We start from the raw sequence: 17764 nt of genomic DNA, 5'->3' as shown, positions 1-17764 counted from the left end.
TATAAACACAAAAAGGTTCATACACGTGAGTATGCACTAACTTTAAACATTCCTTGGTTCTATGCCCTTTAAAAATAAAGGTGCCTCTTCGTCATTTTACCATTTATATAGGAATTGTAGACTAAAAGATCTTTTGGAATAAGAAGGTCTAGACTTAATTAGCCTTTGGATCCTATTTAGATTAATATGACTTAGGCATTAGAAGCCAAATGTTTGATTAGTGCTAGGTTCTTTCTTTTAGTGAGATCTGACCATTCTCATTCCTTGGCAAAGTGATAATGGAGTCTCACATAAAAAGGTAATACATCTCACTAACTTGCACAACTAACCTTGTAACTGATCTTAAGGTAAGTATAATCCCATCATGTGACCTTCTCACTTGTTGAAAACCCTGTAAAGAACTACAAATAGTGGGGTTGGAATCTATCCACCACAATTAGTGAAATCCACCACTATTTATTTAACAATGAGAATATGATGTGTACTTACCTATCCTTAGGCACTCTAAGCATTCCTTTTCTAGTGTCCTAAAAGGTCACAAAGGAATCAATGTCCATGAGTTTGTTCTCTCATTCTTTTTCTCGAGCTTCCCTTATTTGGTGTTGTTGTTCTTTTTCTTGGTAGAAAAGACTGAAGAACCTTGACTTCCATAGGTTCACCCTTTTACTCTTTGAGAATCTTCTTACCCATCCCAAATGAATCTGGTAAGATCTCGAAGATAACTTGAATCTTGGTGTTCATAATAGTCTTAAGAGCAACTTGTCTAGTTGACTTGCCTTTATCACCAAATAACCCTTACAATTTTAAAGAAAATATCATAGACTATGACAATAGATATGTGTTGTTTTTGCAACACATTATCTAAAGACCCAAGTATGAGAGACTTAGCCTTTTGATCTGTCTTATGCTACATTTGATATGCTTCTTTTACTTTATGATAGGTTTGTTTAAAGAAAATAACAAACTCTACCAAAACAACTTCTATGCAATTAATACTATATCCATATTATTTTTAGTATATAATTAGGTTCAATTTAAACAAAAGATAATAGGTGAGAGGTTAAAGACATGATATTTGTAATAAATATAATAATTTCATGCATTAATAAAAAGAAACTGAGCATTCAAGGCAAGTTGGTAGTTAATCTAACAAAAATGTAGTGCTCTCAAACTACATATATCCATGCAAGGTATCCTAGTATCATAAAAATCAAACCTACTTTAGGCAAGTCATGACTCTTATTACTAGGTAGAGACCCTCTCTAATTAATCAACATGCTTTAAACTTCCAAAGGTTATCCTAAGGCATTGATCAACATACCTTTATGTTTAGCCCTTGGCCCATGCAAGTAGGACCACTTTAGGTGATTCTACCACTTCATATCTAAGTTAAGTGTGTAACTAAGATCCTTGACATCAATGTTACCAAGTGAAGAGTTCCATCTTTAGGTTTGGCCACTCCCAGTACAAACATATATAGTCTTGTCCATAAAGGATAATTCATATCCCTTGATTCCTTGGGTCACCCCATCTTTAGGATGGTGATGGGCCTAAAATCAAGATGAACTCGATCTTGGAGGCTATGGGCTTGCCTATGGCCCACTCCCACTTAATACTTTGGAAGAGAGACTTTAAGATAATTTTGGTAACTATCTTAAAATAAATTATCTATCATGAGAATTTCCAAAACTTTTATTTATTACTTGAATTGGGACCTATGCCAAATAAGGATATCTTTTCTTGAACTTTCCTTTGCAAACTAAACGGTTTCCTCCTTCTCTTAGAAGGAAAGAGCCTGGAGAACCAATTTAGGTGTCATTCTCCTTCTCTCTAGAGGGGAAAGCCTAGAGAATCACCTAACTCAAATAAAGGAAAGTCCCAAAAGGAATTTGAAATTCCAAATGGCAACAACCAATTCCTTAAATAAATAATAATGGAAATAAAACTCATTAAAATTTATTCTTTTAAGAAAACCTAGAATTACCATTTTAATTTATTTTATTTGAAACAATATCTTGATAAGCCATCTTAATCATGAATTATCTATCATATATTTTTCCAAAAATAATTTATTTCTTTAAATTACAATCTTGTGTTAAATAGGAAAAATTTTATTTCATAAAGACTTGGAAAAATAAAACTTCTTCCTTGAAATAAGAAGATTCTTAGAGATCTAAAATCTAAAAAAAAAAATTATTTAAAAAAAAAATCTCTAGGAGTTTAACTTTGAAAAGGATGTAGGTTCTTTATTTCTTTCCAACTTGTCTTTACCTAAAATAAAAATTTATTAATTCTTGGCACATTCCAATTTAATAAATTATCTAAAAAAAAAGAAAAAAAAATGAAAATTCATTAACTTAGGAATACCAAAACATATTTTATGCCAAAAATAAAAAAACATAAAAGACATGGAAGGAAATTAAATAAATAATTCTCATGGCCTTAGGGATCCTCTTGCAAATTTGGTAACTAAAACTTGTATAAAATCCACACCCAAGCCGCCCATGGGACACCCAAGCCCATTTCCATAGTGTAATATTGCCACAATCATCCCCATCCCCATAATCATAGAGATGATTATTTGTATGATATGGAAATCATGTATTCAAGATACAACTTTACCATAGATCTTAATTAAACACAAATTTCAACCCCATAATCAGTTTTTGTAGTTTGCTCTAGTTTATGATAGTTGAGGAATCAATCCTGCATCAAGTTTAAAAGTGCCTCCACTAGGGATGGATGGTCTATGAGCAGAGATTCTAAAGAAAGTGATCAAGTTAAATCAGGCACACTTGCAATGCAGTTGAGTAATTTTATAGTTTTACAGTTGCAACAACTAGAATCACCAAGAATTTTCAAGTAGTAGGAGAAATTAAGATACAAGTAAGACACAGTGATGGGTGGAGCAAGCTAGTGGTGATCAGTTAGACCTGCTGCTGCTGGCTCGATGCTCATCCTCAGCTTTCTTTACTATCTCCAAGTAACAGAGGTACGGGAAGTTTCGCCGCCAGGGTTTGTTTTCATCGAAAGCACGTAGATATTTCAAACGCAAAATCTGAACTTCCCACTTCTTACCAGTATTACTCTCCTTGAAACTAACAAGCTTTCCTCCCCTAATGTACAGCTTCCTTAAACTCAGAAGCTCACCAGGGTCTAACCAAGCTGGGTCGGTTTCAGGGATACACCAAAGATCCAGTTTCTCTAATTTGGGAGGAAAGGGGAAAGGCTTACTCTCAGTAGCTTGCTTTCCTGGTTGTTCTTTTGGACCCTGTGCTCCTCTTTCTCCCCATGTTATCGATAGAATGCGAAGCTTTGAAAACTTTCTCAACTTATCAAGCTCTTCCATATAAGCTTCGTTTCTGATATATATACTCAGCTTTCTAAGTTGGTCCAAGACAGCAAGTTTTTCAAGCTTGCAAGGGCTTCTTTTTGAAGTTGCTACCACAAAACCCTTTAGCACTTGGAGCGAAGTCAGCTCCTCCAGGCCCTTGGGCATGCTTTCTAGCAAGTGGCACTCTGATATATCTAGATGCGTGAGCTTCTTCAAAGCTGAAATGTCAGATGGTAGTTTCTCCAGATTGTGGCACGCCCTGAGATCCAGTATTTCAAGATTAATGAGCTTGCGAAGGGAGGAAGGTATTTCAGTGATTCTTGAAATTCCTCGCAGGCTGAGATACTTCAAGTGCTTCTTGCTCCCCAGAGCTTTCAAGAAGTCTTCATTTTCGACTTCTATATGGTGCTTGGCTGAATCCTGCCACCTCCCAAGCTGAAGAACCTCAATTTTGTTCTCCTCTGAAAACCCTCTAATATTGCTGATATTGACATATTGCTCATTCACATTGAACAAAGTCAATAAACGATGCTCCGTGGATGCAGCCCTACTGGAACTGTTTTGGTGCTGCTGTGTGTGATCCTGTCTAGAAGCCTCCCCATTTGGAGGGGTTTGCTTATTCAAGCGTTGCTTTACCAAACACATGCGGCGAGAGCTGGTGCCGTGATTAGCAGGTAATCCTGTGTCATCATCAAAATCAAAGAACTGAGCCCTTTTTGCAACCGAGATCAGCATAAGGCGATTCCAAGAGTGCATTGTACAGCTATCCACAATAGGATTCTTGTCTTGCTCATTTGGCTTGTATTTTGCAATTAGAAGGCCCTTCTTGATCAGCTCCCCAAAGATGCGTTCTCCATCTTCCGTCTCGGTGATCAAACCCTCCCCAAGCCACCAATAAATCAAGGGCCTCTTTTTGATGACCGATTTGGGCGGAAATACGGAGAAACATAGCAGACACAGCTTGATGTTACGACCAGGAATGAGATGCTTCTTACCATCAATGCCAGTAACATCAATGTCCATAATGTTGTCATAGCTCAACTGAAAACGAGAAAGTACTGAATCGTTAAGTATGTCATGCTCCACCTTTAATTCAGACCATTTCTTTGAAATCTCCATTTCCTGAGCCTCTGACTCATTATTTTTGGGTGATTCCTCGCTCTTCTTTAATTCCAAACGTTCGAATTCAGAAACGTCGACTGTTATGCTCTTGAATCTGTCTGAAAGAGAGTGCTCCCCTCGGCTGCCATCACTGCCGTATTTAGAGTTGTCGATCTCTTCTTCAAGAGCAGTGAAATTCTCCAGGAGTTTGTCTTCCGTTCTCTTGAGGTCACGGAACAGATCTTGTCTGTTCTCAAAGTACTCTCTGATTTGTTTCAACAACGCATAATGATCTGGGGTGTTGGACACTGGAGGATCTTGAGTGTTGGGGCCTTTGGTCCCTTCCTCAGAAAGAAGACCAAGCAGAATTGGCACAGCATCCTCAAGTTTTCTTCGGATCGGCATCGTTGAAATTGGAAGAAGAAGAAGAAGAAGAAGAGCGGAAATGGTAAAGTCTCAAGGCTGAGGGATGGGATAGGAAATTAACATAGAGGGAGAGAAACTCAGAAAAGGGTTGAGTAAAGAATCTGAGGACGACTTTTGACTTGGAAAGTTCGCTCTACCAGTCGTTCTTTGTCTTTTGGGTGGGCCATGGAATACTATCCACCATTCTAATATTTGATTTATTGCTTATGGTACTTCATTTGGGGATTAATTTCCCGAAAAAAAAAAAAAAAAGTATATTTTCATACACTTATATAAAATTAATAATAAAATAAAATATTTTTAAAAATAATTTAAAATTCTATGCCCTTAGCTATAAAGATCATACCTAAAATAATAAAAAACAATACATATATCATTAAAAGATATTACTCAAATAATCAAAGATAATACTTTTAATTAAAAAATATCCGCTAATTATTCTTAAATAGTTAGTTGAAAATTTTATTTTATAAATTAGGTTTCGGTTTCTATTTTATGGTTCTTTTTATAGGAGTATATGTAAACATACTGTTCCCTTTTATTGGTTAAATACAGCATGGGACATGGCTAGTCCAACTACCAAAAATGGACCATTCTATTATTGAGCCAGTGTAGAACCGAACCAGCGATTGGGTCGAACCGGATAAAACCCGACAGTTCACTCTGAACCGCTCAATCCAAAACCATTGCAAGATTTCCTCACATGTGAAGCCCATCAAACCCATCTGCTACCAAGCCTAGTACATGTGTAAGCTTTGTAAGCCCCAGGTTGTTGCAAGACTTTTATTCGAGACATATAATTAATATTTATATTCACATTTATTTTATCTTATAAAACCTTTAAATAAATGTTAGTATTTACACTCACATTTATTTTTATAATAATTATATAATGACAATTATAAAAATGATATACATTAATTAATATAATAATTTTCAAATAATAAAATACAAAATTTGAAAATAAAATTAAATATTATAATTTTCTTTTTAATCAAAAAACTTATAGATATAGAAATGATAAATCAATTTACTATTAAACCAAAAGTTAACGAAAACATAGAAATAATCTCAAACGAATCAATAAATACAATAAATGAAGAAAAAGAAACTGTAAATGTAAAAAGTGAAATAGTAAAATATAATAAGCCGTATAGCAAGCCAAAAGGACCTCAATGGAAAACTAAAACAGAACCTTCTAGTTCTTTGCAACCAATATACGAATATGGAACAATATTAGATATAGATAGTGCACAAGATCTTAGAAAAACCATAGAAAATTGGGAGCAATCTTTAAATTCAGCAGGTGTGGTAGTATCCTTTGAAAACCAACAAGAAATTTATGAATTTTGTAAAAGCACCCTTAGAGGAACTGTACTACAATTTTTTAGAAACATGGAACAAGAAAACAGCAGTTATTTTCAAGAAGTCAGAAATAATTTTAGCATATCTGTATTTATAAATCTAATAAAACTTTATTTTTTAGGAACAACACAAGAAGATGTAAAGGAACCTGCAATATACCTTCATAAGTTAGAACAATTGAAATTATGTAACCTTTCATATATAAGAGAATATGAACAAAAATTTAGGAAATATGCAATCCTTGCTAGAGTAGACAGAACCCCTGAATATTTAAATAAATATATATTAAAAATACAAGGACCCGTAGGACTTAGATTATGGAATGAATTTACAACCTCCGAGTATAAAAACTCTCCTTATATAGGTGCTAGAATAGAATTTGTAAAAAATTGGTTAGAAAGAGAATGTGTAAGTATAGGAGAAAGAAGTCAGATAAAGAAACAAGACATAAATCAACAACTTTGTAAAAAATTACATATAGGAGAAAATCTAGATATAGGATGCAGAGAATATAAGTTTAGAAAACCTAAGAGATATAATAAATTTTTAAGAAGAAAGTCAAGAACCTTTTATAAAAAACGACCATATCATACAAGGTATAAAAAACCTGGAAAGTTTTGGATAAAAAGAAAAAGACAGTGTAAATGTTATTTGTGTGGTCAGGAAGGCCATATAAGACCTGAATGTCCTGAACTTAAAAAACCATTAAATGAACGAAATAGAAAAACCCAAGTAAAAATAAACCTAATAAATGAGTATCAGCTAGATAGTGAAGAAGAAGAACTTATCAGTGAATTAGACTTTGAAAATGAAAATTCAAGTGTATATAGTGTAGAAGATAGTGAAAATGAAAAAGAAGAAATTTGTATGATTATTGAAAAAGAGGAAAATCAAGCTAAGAAAACCCCTTTAAATTTAGAAAACCTTGTACAACCTTTAGAAAGTAAAATAAAACCTTATAATATATGGAAAGATTTACAAATAATAATCAAAGGAAAAATTTCAAAAGAAGAAGAAGATAGTAGTTCAAAAACTAAGGACACAGAAGAACACACAGAAGAACCAAAAAGTCCTGTAAAAGAACCAATGAATCCTGAAAAAATAACCATACAAACAATAGAACAAGTAAATATGGCAAATAAAGTTAAATCTATTATTTTTCCAACAACAATTAAATTAAAAACCATAGAATTAAAGGTAGACGCAATGTTAGATACTGGAGCCAGTAAAAACCTTTTATTTGAAACCTTAGTACCTCAAGAAGATCAGCAAACATTAGTTCAACCAGTAGAATTAATCCAATACAATCAACAAAAACTAATACTAACCAAGTATATTTCAAACGTACCAATCATAATTAATAACATAACCTTAGTATTACCCCAAACTTATCTTGTACCTACTATAAGTTTATATCCTTTTATTTTAGGTTTAAATTTTGTACATTCTTTACAAGGAGGGATAACAATACAAAATAACCAAGTTAGTTTTCATCCTAAAACCACAACAATTGTTTATACAAACATAGAAAATGTATTAAATAAAAATCATAATGTAACATCTCATCAAATTAGCAAAGTGGAGGCACAAAAGGATAGCATAATTAATGACTACTCAGAACAATTAAGAAATGCAAATAGATTAAAAACCCTTATATTAGAAGCAGAAAAAATAGGAATTATAGGAGAAGACCCACAAAAACATTGGAATAAAAATAAGACAACCTGTAAAATACCAATTAAAAACCCAGATTTAACAATAAAAACTGCAGATATAGCATGCAATCTTATAGATACAAAGGAATTCAAAATTCAAATAGAAGAACTATTACAGAATAACCTCATAAAACCAAGTTTCAGTCCCCATAGATCCTCAGCCTTTTTAGTTAGGAACCATAATGAAGAAAAACGAGGAAAAGCTAGGATGGTTATTAATTATAAAAGATTAAATGATAATACATATGATGATGCCTATAAAATTCCGAACAAAGATTCTTTAATTAATTCTATTCAAGGATGTAAATATTTTTCTCAGTTAGACTGTAAAAGTGGATTTTGGCAAATCAGATTAGAAGAGGATAGTAAACCATGGACAGCGTTTTCATGTCCTTGTGGATTATATGAATGGAATGTAATGCCATTTGGACTAAAAAATGCTCCTCAGATATTCCAACGAATGATGGATAATATTTTTGGAAAATATTCTTTTGTTCTTGTATATATTGATGATATTCTTGTCTTTTCATATACTCTTCAAGAACACATAAAGCATTTAGAATTGATTTTTGAAAAATTAATTAGTCATGGATTAATAGTAAGTAAAAAGAAATTGAAATTATTTAAGACTCAAATAGAATTTTTAGGATTAGAACTAGAGGATGGACAAATAAAATTACAAGAACATATAGTACAAAAAATAAATAATTTTCCAGACAAACTCGAAGACTTAAAAACCCTTCAAAGTTTTTTAGGATTATTAAACTATGCTAGGCCATATATTAAAAACCTTAGTAGATTAGCTGGACCCCTTTATAGTAAAACAAAAAATACAGGGCAGAGATATTTTAACCAAGAAGATATTAAACTTATACAGAAAATAAAAGAACTTGTGAAACATCTCCCAACCTTACATTTACCCTTAGAAAATGAATACAAAATAGTCCAAACTGATGCTAGTCAAACAGGATGGGGAGGTATACTTTTAGCTGTAACTAATATAGGAGAAGAAAAACTTTGTAGATATTGTAGTGGAACTTTTAATGATTATCAAAAGAACCTTAGCTCTACAGACTTAGAAATTGAAGCAATAATATTAGTCTTAGAAAAATTTCAATTATTTTTGAACCAAGAACAATTTACTTTAAGAACCGATTGTGAGAATATTAAAAAATTCTTTGAAAACAAAAATTCTTCAAAACTGTCCACCAAAAGATGGATAAAGTTTCAAAACTCTTTAATTGGTTTCAAACCTAAATTTGAACATATTAAAGGAAAAGATAATATATTAGCAGACTGGTTAAGTAGACAAATAATTAATAATGTCGATAATACTAATGATTGATTTCATGATTACAGGAACATGACTCAAAGAAAACCTACGAAAGCTAGAACCTTTCAATATGGAACCATATGTCTAAACGAAGTGTTGAATCCAAACCTAAGGTTTAACTCTTTATTTTCTCAAAACCTTTTTGAAGAACATAAGGTTATTGTAGATAATTTTTGGTCTTTAAAACCACAAAGTTTTCCGAACCAAAATTTAGAATACGCTTATGGAAAAACAGTGTCAGCTTTAGCCCAACATTTACAAAACCTTCAAAACCAACTGATTGCTTTAGAAACCCAAAAATTCCAAAACCTCAAAATCCAAGAAAATCAAGAAAAACTGATAGAAGATTTGAAAACCAGTATAGTGTCAACCAATCAAACCAGCTGTTCAAACAGTCAACCTGAAGTAATTAGTTTAATTAAGAAATCAGCTCTTCTGACTGAACAATATGAAAGGCTTGTTGTTAAAAATATAATTGGAGTTGATAACTACTCTTTCGTCAAAACCTTTTTTCTACAAAACCAATATAACAAAGTGTTTAAAAATCAAGAACTTTTGTATAAACATTTTAGAACTAAAAATGTCGGGTTAAAAACAGGGTATATGGCATATCACGACCCTGAATTTTTCTTTGTTATATATTTAGCTTATGTAAATATGTCTGCTGTAAATAAAGAAAATTTTGATTTAGTACCGCAATTTATGGATCAGGGAATTTTAAAAAATGTTTTTATGAACCATATATCTCAAATCCCTGAAAATTTCCCAGAAAAATTGAAAGATATTTTAACCTATCTTTTTAAAGCCGAAAAATATATAGATATTTCTTTTGAAACCATTCCACCTTTATTTCAACCCGATGGATCAGTAGTACCAGCCTATCATCATGTATACATAAAACATAATAAAGAACCACTCATCCCTCAACAAGAACCAGAATGGGAAATGACCCGTTCAAATGAATTTCCAGAATTTTTTACTCGCTTTAGAGCTTTTCAAATCTATGATCTTAGACCAACCCGAAATAAATTATTTCATCTCATTGGCGAAACAAAAACCATGTCTATATGGAGAATAAAACCTTTAGAACACATCATTGTTCCAAACCCTTTTATTACTTCTGAAGAACAGGATTTTATAACCGAACTCAGTGTAGATATACCGGAACCATCTTCCTACCTCAGCGATGACGCATTATTTTGGGACAACCTGGACGATGAAAGTTATCATAATCTACAAAATGCAATGGAAGGATGATGTTAGCAATGACGATATTGAAGCAGTAAATGCGTCTTCAACTACAAAAATTAAATATGGTAGTACAAGTTCAGAAGCAGTAAAGACATCCACAAGCCACGTATTATGCATGTAATAAAAAGAGAAGAAAAGGACAAGAGAAAGAGACAAGAAGGAAGAAGAACGGATGAATAAAAGTCACATGTCTCAAAAGTCAAAAGTCTTTGTATTTATTTTATACCAAACCTCTGAACACCGTAAATATTTCTCCTACCATCCAACCACTTGAAATTAATTCTCACCTGTATTCTCACCTGTCCCTTGTAAATGCTTTGCCTATAAATTAGTGGTAGTAAAAGAAAAGAAGTGTGCCCGAGAAAGTGTGTGCAATAGTGTGCAAAGTTGTTTGTAAAAAGAAGCTCCATCATCTTCAGCTTTGTAAATTCATCAGCAATCAATAAGAAAGTAAGAATTTTCTATTAAATTTTTTGCCTTTATTTAAATTTCTGTATTATGTATTTTTCTTACCCTTAGGGGGTAAAAAGGGGTAAAAAGGTAAAATAGGGAAATGAAAATTATTTGAATTATTTTTAAGTTTTCTTTACTAGTTAATATCTGTAATATACATGGATCCTTTTTATATAACGTTCTCATCAACATAAAAAAAAAAAAAAAAAAAAAAAAAATCGGTTTATTTAGAAAATTTTGGGTGTAAAATCATGTTTTAAAACTAGAGTCTTTAGTCTTAACCCTTGACCTCAAACCCGTTTTTGCCGGAAAATTGGCGTTTTAGGATATAAACTTATAGTAGGTACAAGATAAGTTTGGGGTAATACTAAGGTTATGTTATTAATTATGATTGGTACGTTTGAAATATACTTGGTTAGTATTAGTTTTTGTTGATTGTATTGGATTAATTTTACTGGTTGAACTAATGTTTGCTGATCTTCTTAAGGTAAATTTGTGGTTAAAAAAAACTAACTAAAAAATATTTATAAAATATATTGTAAAATAATACTAATCTATGTATTATTTAATGTATAAATTATTTTTATATATTGAATAACATAAGATAAAAAAAATATTTATAAAGTTTAAATATTGGAAAATAATATATATCTATATATATATCATTCATTTTTTTAATTATTTAATAAATTAAATATAAGTATAACTGTAGACCCCCATTTTGGGGTGTATTTTGGCAGGTGTTATTTAGCCAGGTGGAAGAACTTTAGAGCCATGTGTTGCCTCAAGATTGGCCATTAGGGAATCACTGTAGTGGGCTAAAGATGCAATGAGAGAATGACACGTGCATATGGAATATTCTGAGGTGGTTTGAAAGAAATGGGAAGAGCTGCAGACGGTTACGGGGGAGTGTGTTATGTTGCCTAAAGAGAGTAGTTGTTGTTGGTTATAGAGGAGCATGTTCTATTGCTTGGGGAGCAAGGGAAAAAGGCTTGAGAGGATCAGTTGAGGAAACGCGGAGCAAGTGAAAAAGAAAATTTGAGAGAGATGAGTGTTCTTTGAAGAAGAGTCGAGTCATAGCTTGGGGAAGAGGAGAAAGCTTTTACAGAGGAAACGAGGAACAAGGGAGGGAGATTCTCACACCTTATATTCTCCATTTTTTTACAGTCATACCATGCTTCTTGCTGATATTTGGATGTTTGTTTTGACGCTTGAATGTATTAAGCCTATTTCCCATTTATGTTTACTTGGTCTCTGTTTCGCTTGTATGCATTGCATGTTAGTTATGCCATTGTTCATGTGTTAAGATCACTCAAACCTTCCCACCAGCTTTTAAAGCTCATTGACATTTATGGAATGGAGCTAGATTTGACAGTATTATTATTATTTTTTTTTTGTACATGCTCTATTTTTCTTCACTTTCTCCTTTGTTTCTAGTATTTTTGGAATGTTGGGTATCATGTTTGGGTTGGCTATCTGAGTCAGGGTGTTTATGGGAAAGCTCAGGTCGGTCCAATAGATTCAGCTGTGGAAGAAGTCAATGATCGGAGCTCTATTGAAGCAATCTGCTACAACCTAGTGTTGCTCGATCTTTTGAAGAAATGCCTTTTGTTTTATCTAGCATCAGGGTTTTTAAGGAGATGGTTTCCAAATGTCAAATAAAATTTCAATTCTAAGCTGTTGGGACGTCATTTGTTTTATCCGGGCAGGGCCGCGGAGTATTTTTGGCTCTGTGCCAGTCTAGCCCAGATGGTACCAGGATGGCAAACATAAGGGGTAAGAGCCTTGTCGCCACCCGAGTTCGAATCTTGGGGAGGCCACTCTGTGATGCCCCTAACTGGCACAGAGCCAAAAATACTTCGGGCAAACATAAGGGGTAAGAGCCTTGTCGCCACCTGAGTTCGAATCCTAGGGAGGCCACTCTGTGATGCCCTTGACTGGCATAGAGCCAAAAATACTCCGCGGCCCTTCTCGGATAAAACAAATGACGTCTCAACATAAACGTCGGCCTTTTTTGCTCTAGTTTGTGGGATGCTCGGGTCCGGAGACCTCACATTTGCCCGCACAGAGCGCAAAGTCTTTGTGGACTAGCCCAAATGGTACCAGGAGGGCAACCAAAAAGACCTTAGTCTTGAGTTCGAATCCTGGGGACGTCACCCTCTAAGGGCCAAATAAACAAATGGCCCCATAAGACTCTGCGTTGTCCAGCCCATTCCGGCTGTGATGCCCCCGTCTGGCACAGTTCGGTGGTACAGCTGGGCACCAGAGCAAAAAAGGCCGACGTTTATGTTGGGACGTCATTTGTTTTATCCGGGTAGGGCCGCGAAGTATTTTTGGCTCTATGCCAGTCAAGGGCATCACAGAGTGACCTTCCCAGGATTCGAACTCGGGTAGCGACAAGGCTCTTACCCTTTATGTTTGCCCTCCTGGTACCATCTGGGCGCTCAGATGGTACCAGGAGGGCAAACATAAGGGGTAAGAGCCTTGTCACCACCCGAGTTCGAATCCTGGGGAGGCCACTCTGTATTGCCCCTGACTGACACAGAGCTAAAAATACTCCACGACCCTGCCCGGATAAAACAAATGACGTCCCAACATAGGCCACGATAGAATGAGTCATCTGAATGTGATAAAAGAGTCCTTCTATGAAGCCAAATATGGGGGATGACTGTTCTTGGAATCATTTCTGAGTTAGGCATCAAGGAATGACACAAACTAAGGATATTCGGCCTTTTGTCTGATGGAACTAGAAGGGTCAAGGCTAGATTTGTTAGAGACGATGCTCTGAAGGTTGTGTTTCCTAAGAATTGCATGAAAGAAAATGTAGTACCTGCAGTGGTACATGTAGGACCTAAAGATCAAACAAACTTGCTGAATGAGGAATGTTTTAATCAAAATCAGGTCTAGTGGACGAAAGGGGATGCTATGAAGGGCTTCCTTCATGTAAAACCTTTGAAGATCATAAATCAGAGAGATAATTTGGGAATGAGTTTGGATCAAGTACACTTGGTAAGCATATTTTGATTGATGAAGAGGAAGTATTTCTCAATGGGGTCTCCAAAATTGGCAGGAAATATCATCTAGGTTTATCAAGCTCTAAAGCAGAAATTAACCATAGAAGAGGGTAGAATGCAAATGAGGGTTTAGCATGAGATACAACAATGCAGTCCCACTTTGGTATACCTCAAACCCACATGCATGCTTCCAATTTGCATGGCCACCCAAAATCCCTCCAAAGCTTCTATCAAATATCCATATTCTTACTTGTCCATGGTGTGCATCAGTGCTCTCCTTTTCTTCGCGTCAGGAGGGGAGACTAGGGTTCTTAGCTCGATTCGCTACGCCTCAATTTGATCTCAACTTCTAGAGACTTAAGTGAGATCATTCCAGACACCGTCATTTTCGATGATTTCAAGAGATTTTCACCAATAACTGCTACTATTAGCTCCTCACTTCTCTTAGGCATTTGCAACTTGCTCGATACAATTTTTAAGAGCGTAGTGGAGACTGCATTGGTAGATTTAGTGTGTTATGGATTGGAAAGCCCCAATGCTCGAATGTCCTGCTTCTTGAATAAGGCTTTGGTAAACATTGGTAGCGACCTTATGAAACTAGTTCCTGGTAGAGTGTCAATTGAAGTGGATGCTCATCTTGCTTATGACACACATGGCATTATCATGAAGTTTTTGTCAAGTTGCAGCTACTCCTCAAGCTGGTGTTTTTGCTATTCAGATTTTTGTTGGTCATGGTCAGGATTGGGCCTGCAATCATTCTGGTGACCCTAAGATAGAAGCTGCTCTTAAAAAAAAGGAAGATCTTGGTTTGGCTTTGGTGACCAAGGCTTATAACTACATCCATAAACATGGAAACAAATCAAAGTTGATGGCAGTCGCGGTTTAGAACAAGCAGGAATTGTTCAGTCTTCCAGGGATTGATTATATCATTGCACTATTGAAGTTTATGTGAAGAAGAGCTTGTGAAGTGGGACCAGTTGGACTTTGCATCATCCATGGGCCCTGCAACTGTGGAGCTTCTGGCTATTGGACTTGAAGGGACGGTATTAAATCCCATGGCTGCTATGTTTGGTGGTATTGTGGGGACAGGAGGTTGTGAAGGCATGCTTTGGAAAGTTTCATCCACTTTTTCAGTTCTTCTACTTCGTCTCAATGGAGTCACTTCCTACAGAGGCACCAGATTTCAATGATTTCAAACCATTGAATAGTCGTTATGATGCATAGATCTCGGTGTTTGGGTCTAAGCTATAAAAGAAACTAGAGGATGTTGTAGTGCTCATGGTGGGATCTGGTGCGCTAGGTTGTGAGTTCTTAAAAATGTAGCTCTGATGGGAGTTTCATATGGCAATCAAGGGAAGCTAACGATTACTCATGATGATGTGATTGAAAAAGTAACCTTAGTAGGCAGTTCCTCTTCCGTAATTGGAACATTGGGCAGGCTTAATCCACTATTGTTGCTTCTATTGCTCAAACAATAAATCCTAGTCTCCACTTGCAAAATCGTGTGGGCTTTGAGACAGAGAATGTGTTTAATGATGCATTTTGGGAGAATTTGAGTGTCATTATCAATGCATTAGACAATGTCAATGCGAGGTTGTATGTTGATAAGAGGTGTTTGTATTTCTAGAAACCGCTGCTTGAGTCAGGAATTCTGGGTGCCAAGTGCAACACGCAAATGGTAAACCCTCACCTAATAGAAAATTATGGTGCCTTAAGAGACCCACCTGAGAAACAAGCTCCCATGTGCATGGTGCACTCTTTCTCACACAATATTGAGCCTTGCATGATGGGCTTTTGAGGGCAGTTGAGTGAGTTTTGGATACAGAATATGATGTTTAAAGGGAATTGGTGGAGAAGTATCCAAATTACACTTTGGCTTTTACTGGTCATCCCCTCGAATCAGGGGTGATTGCACTATTGACAATGGTGATGGTGCATAATAAGGATAAATTGGCCAATATTGACCGGAAGAGGATTAGGTGCTATGCAATTGCACCTGCAAGGTGCATCTCGTTAAATTTGGCAGTGAGATATGTAGATCTCATCAACTCTGTTGTGCTCCAGTATGACTTTCTACCTCGGACAGCCACCCCCTTGGAAGACATTTTTAAGTCACTGTTCTATTTGCCATGCTTATCATGCCTAAAATGCATGAGAGATATATACACCCTTGAAGAGAAGATGCTCAGAGATCCTAAGAGGTTGTATGCACCTAGTCGCCTCTATCATATTGTTGAGATAAAGCTTTTCAGGATGGGAAGATTTCCCCCGATTATGAGGATAGTTGTACTTGTAGATGGGAGGTTTGAGCATATTGTTCTTCCTAGTAATGCCACTTCCAACCATGCTATCATTTGGATAGAGAGAGAAGCCCAAAGAGCTCCAGATTTTATACTAGGAAAAGATAAGATCATGGAGATCCCAGCAAAATAGAAAATGGAGAGGCATGAGACTTTAAAGAGAGAATACAGTGAGGAGTCCAAGGCTGCATTGCAAATGGCTGTTACATTAACTGTCCCCCGTGCTTGCTCACCTTCTCAATATGGAACTTTCAGTTATCATGAGTAATGGGAGTATTCTAGCATATCAAGTAGAGAAAACAGGATGAAAGACGATACTCAAAAGAATAAGCCCTCGTTTTTGCCAGCATCACTCCACCCTGAGCCCACTCTTATGTGTTTCCAATTTGCATGGCCATCTTTGGCATGCAACCCTAGTAACCACGTGGCTTTCTTTCATTTATTCATTTTTTATTTTAAAAATAATTTCCCAAACCCCATTTTGCAAAATAATTTTCCCAATTCTAGTTTTTCAAATAAATTTAATTCTTCAATTTTACATCCTTAGAATTTTTAAGCTTACCAAAAATCCCATTTTCAAATAAAGTTGCTGCCACTTCGACAAGCAATTTTTACATTTTCCTTAATTTTTAAAAATGTTTTAAAATAAGCATGAATCAAATTCTATAATTCCAAGTAATGGAATTTATGGAATTAATTCATGCAAAAATAAATCGGGCTTTGGTAGGGGCCCAACATCAGTGATGTTTTTATTTTCATTGACTGATTGATTATCGTGCTTGATTGATTTGCTTTGTAACACATGTGATTATCCTATGTTCGTTTACTAACCTTTATTTTCCATGAAGCAATCAACTCATTACTCGAGTACACTCTTTACCTCTCTTGTTCATTCAATTATTTTTAGATTGATGTTCTTTTGGTATCCATGTTTAATTAATCAATTGTCACACTTGCTTCATTTTATTTAGTAAAGACCCATTTTAGGGGCTTATAGGGGTGCTACGGTTTCTGTCGTACCTTCCCAATAAGTAACCTGACCCTAGATCCCACTCGATTTTTCACATACCATCTTTTCCAAATAAGGAGTCACATTTATGGTTTTCTTTCTTATTTTGTTTTCCTTTAAAAAATAAAACAAAAATAAGTGGCAACTCTAAGTTATTTTGTAAAAAAATAAATCATTTTCAAGTAAAAAAACAAGTTCGCCATCGAGTGGAAGCGCATGAGCATAAATACGGGGTTCACAAAAACATAACTATAGACCCCTCTTGGACCAAGGGATTTTTCTCATACCCGGAGAGGTTGGCTAGACATTTCATTTAGAGCGGGGGATGGCTTCCAGGTGGGTTGCATGGGAGATGTGGCGAAGGACGTGACCACCTTGCTATGGTGGTGGTTGAAGCAATGGAGCTGGTGGTGATGTCTTTGCTGAACCAAGAGCAGGAGAACTGGTGAAAGCTTGAGAAAGA

At 35.3% G+C, this 17764-nt stretch overlaps 1 protein-coding gene and 2 pseudogenes across 1 annotated transcript; 2 read left to right on the top strand and 1 right to left on the bottom strand.

The window, feature by feature from the left end:
* Positions 1 to 2772: 2772 nt before the first annotated feature.
* Positions 2773 to 4945, bottom strand: LOC100243468 (disease resistance RPP13-like protein 4). Its single transcript, XM_002268077.5, has one exon. It carries the CDS (start codon positions 4838 to 4840, stop codon positions 2924 to 2926), a length of 1917 nt encoding a protein of 638 aa, XP_002268113.1. The 5' UTR covers positions 4841 to 4945; the 3' UTR covers positions 2773 to 2923.
* A 7793-nt stretch (positions 4946 to 12738) lies between these two features.
* LOC132253516 (uncharacterized) lies at positions 12739 to 15339 on the top strand (annotated as a pseudogene).
* A 233-nt stretch (positions 15340 to 15572) lies between these two features.
* On the top strand, positions 15573 to 16560 carry LOC100853613 (uncharacterized; annotated as a pseudogene).
* Positions 16561 to 17764: the final 1204 nt, after the last annotated feature.

Source organism: Vitis vinifera, chromosome 3 (genome assembly GCF_030704535.1).
Source record: "Vitis vinifera cultivar Pinot Noir 40024 chromosome 3, ASM3070453v1".
NCBI lineage: Eukaryota > Viridiplantae > Streptophyta > Magnoliopsida > Vitales > Vitaceae > Vitis > Vitis vinifera.
The sequence above is the reverse complement of the archived record's forward strand: the minus strand, read 5'-3'. Positions and strand labels throughout refer to the sequence as shown.

What these genes read in the sequence shown, in the direction of transcription:
- LOC100243468 (XM_002268077.5), bottom strand. Translation starts at nt 4,840, where the DNA reads ATGCCGATCCGAAGAAAACTTGAGGATGCTGTGCCAATTCTGCTTGGT.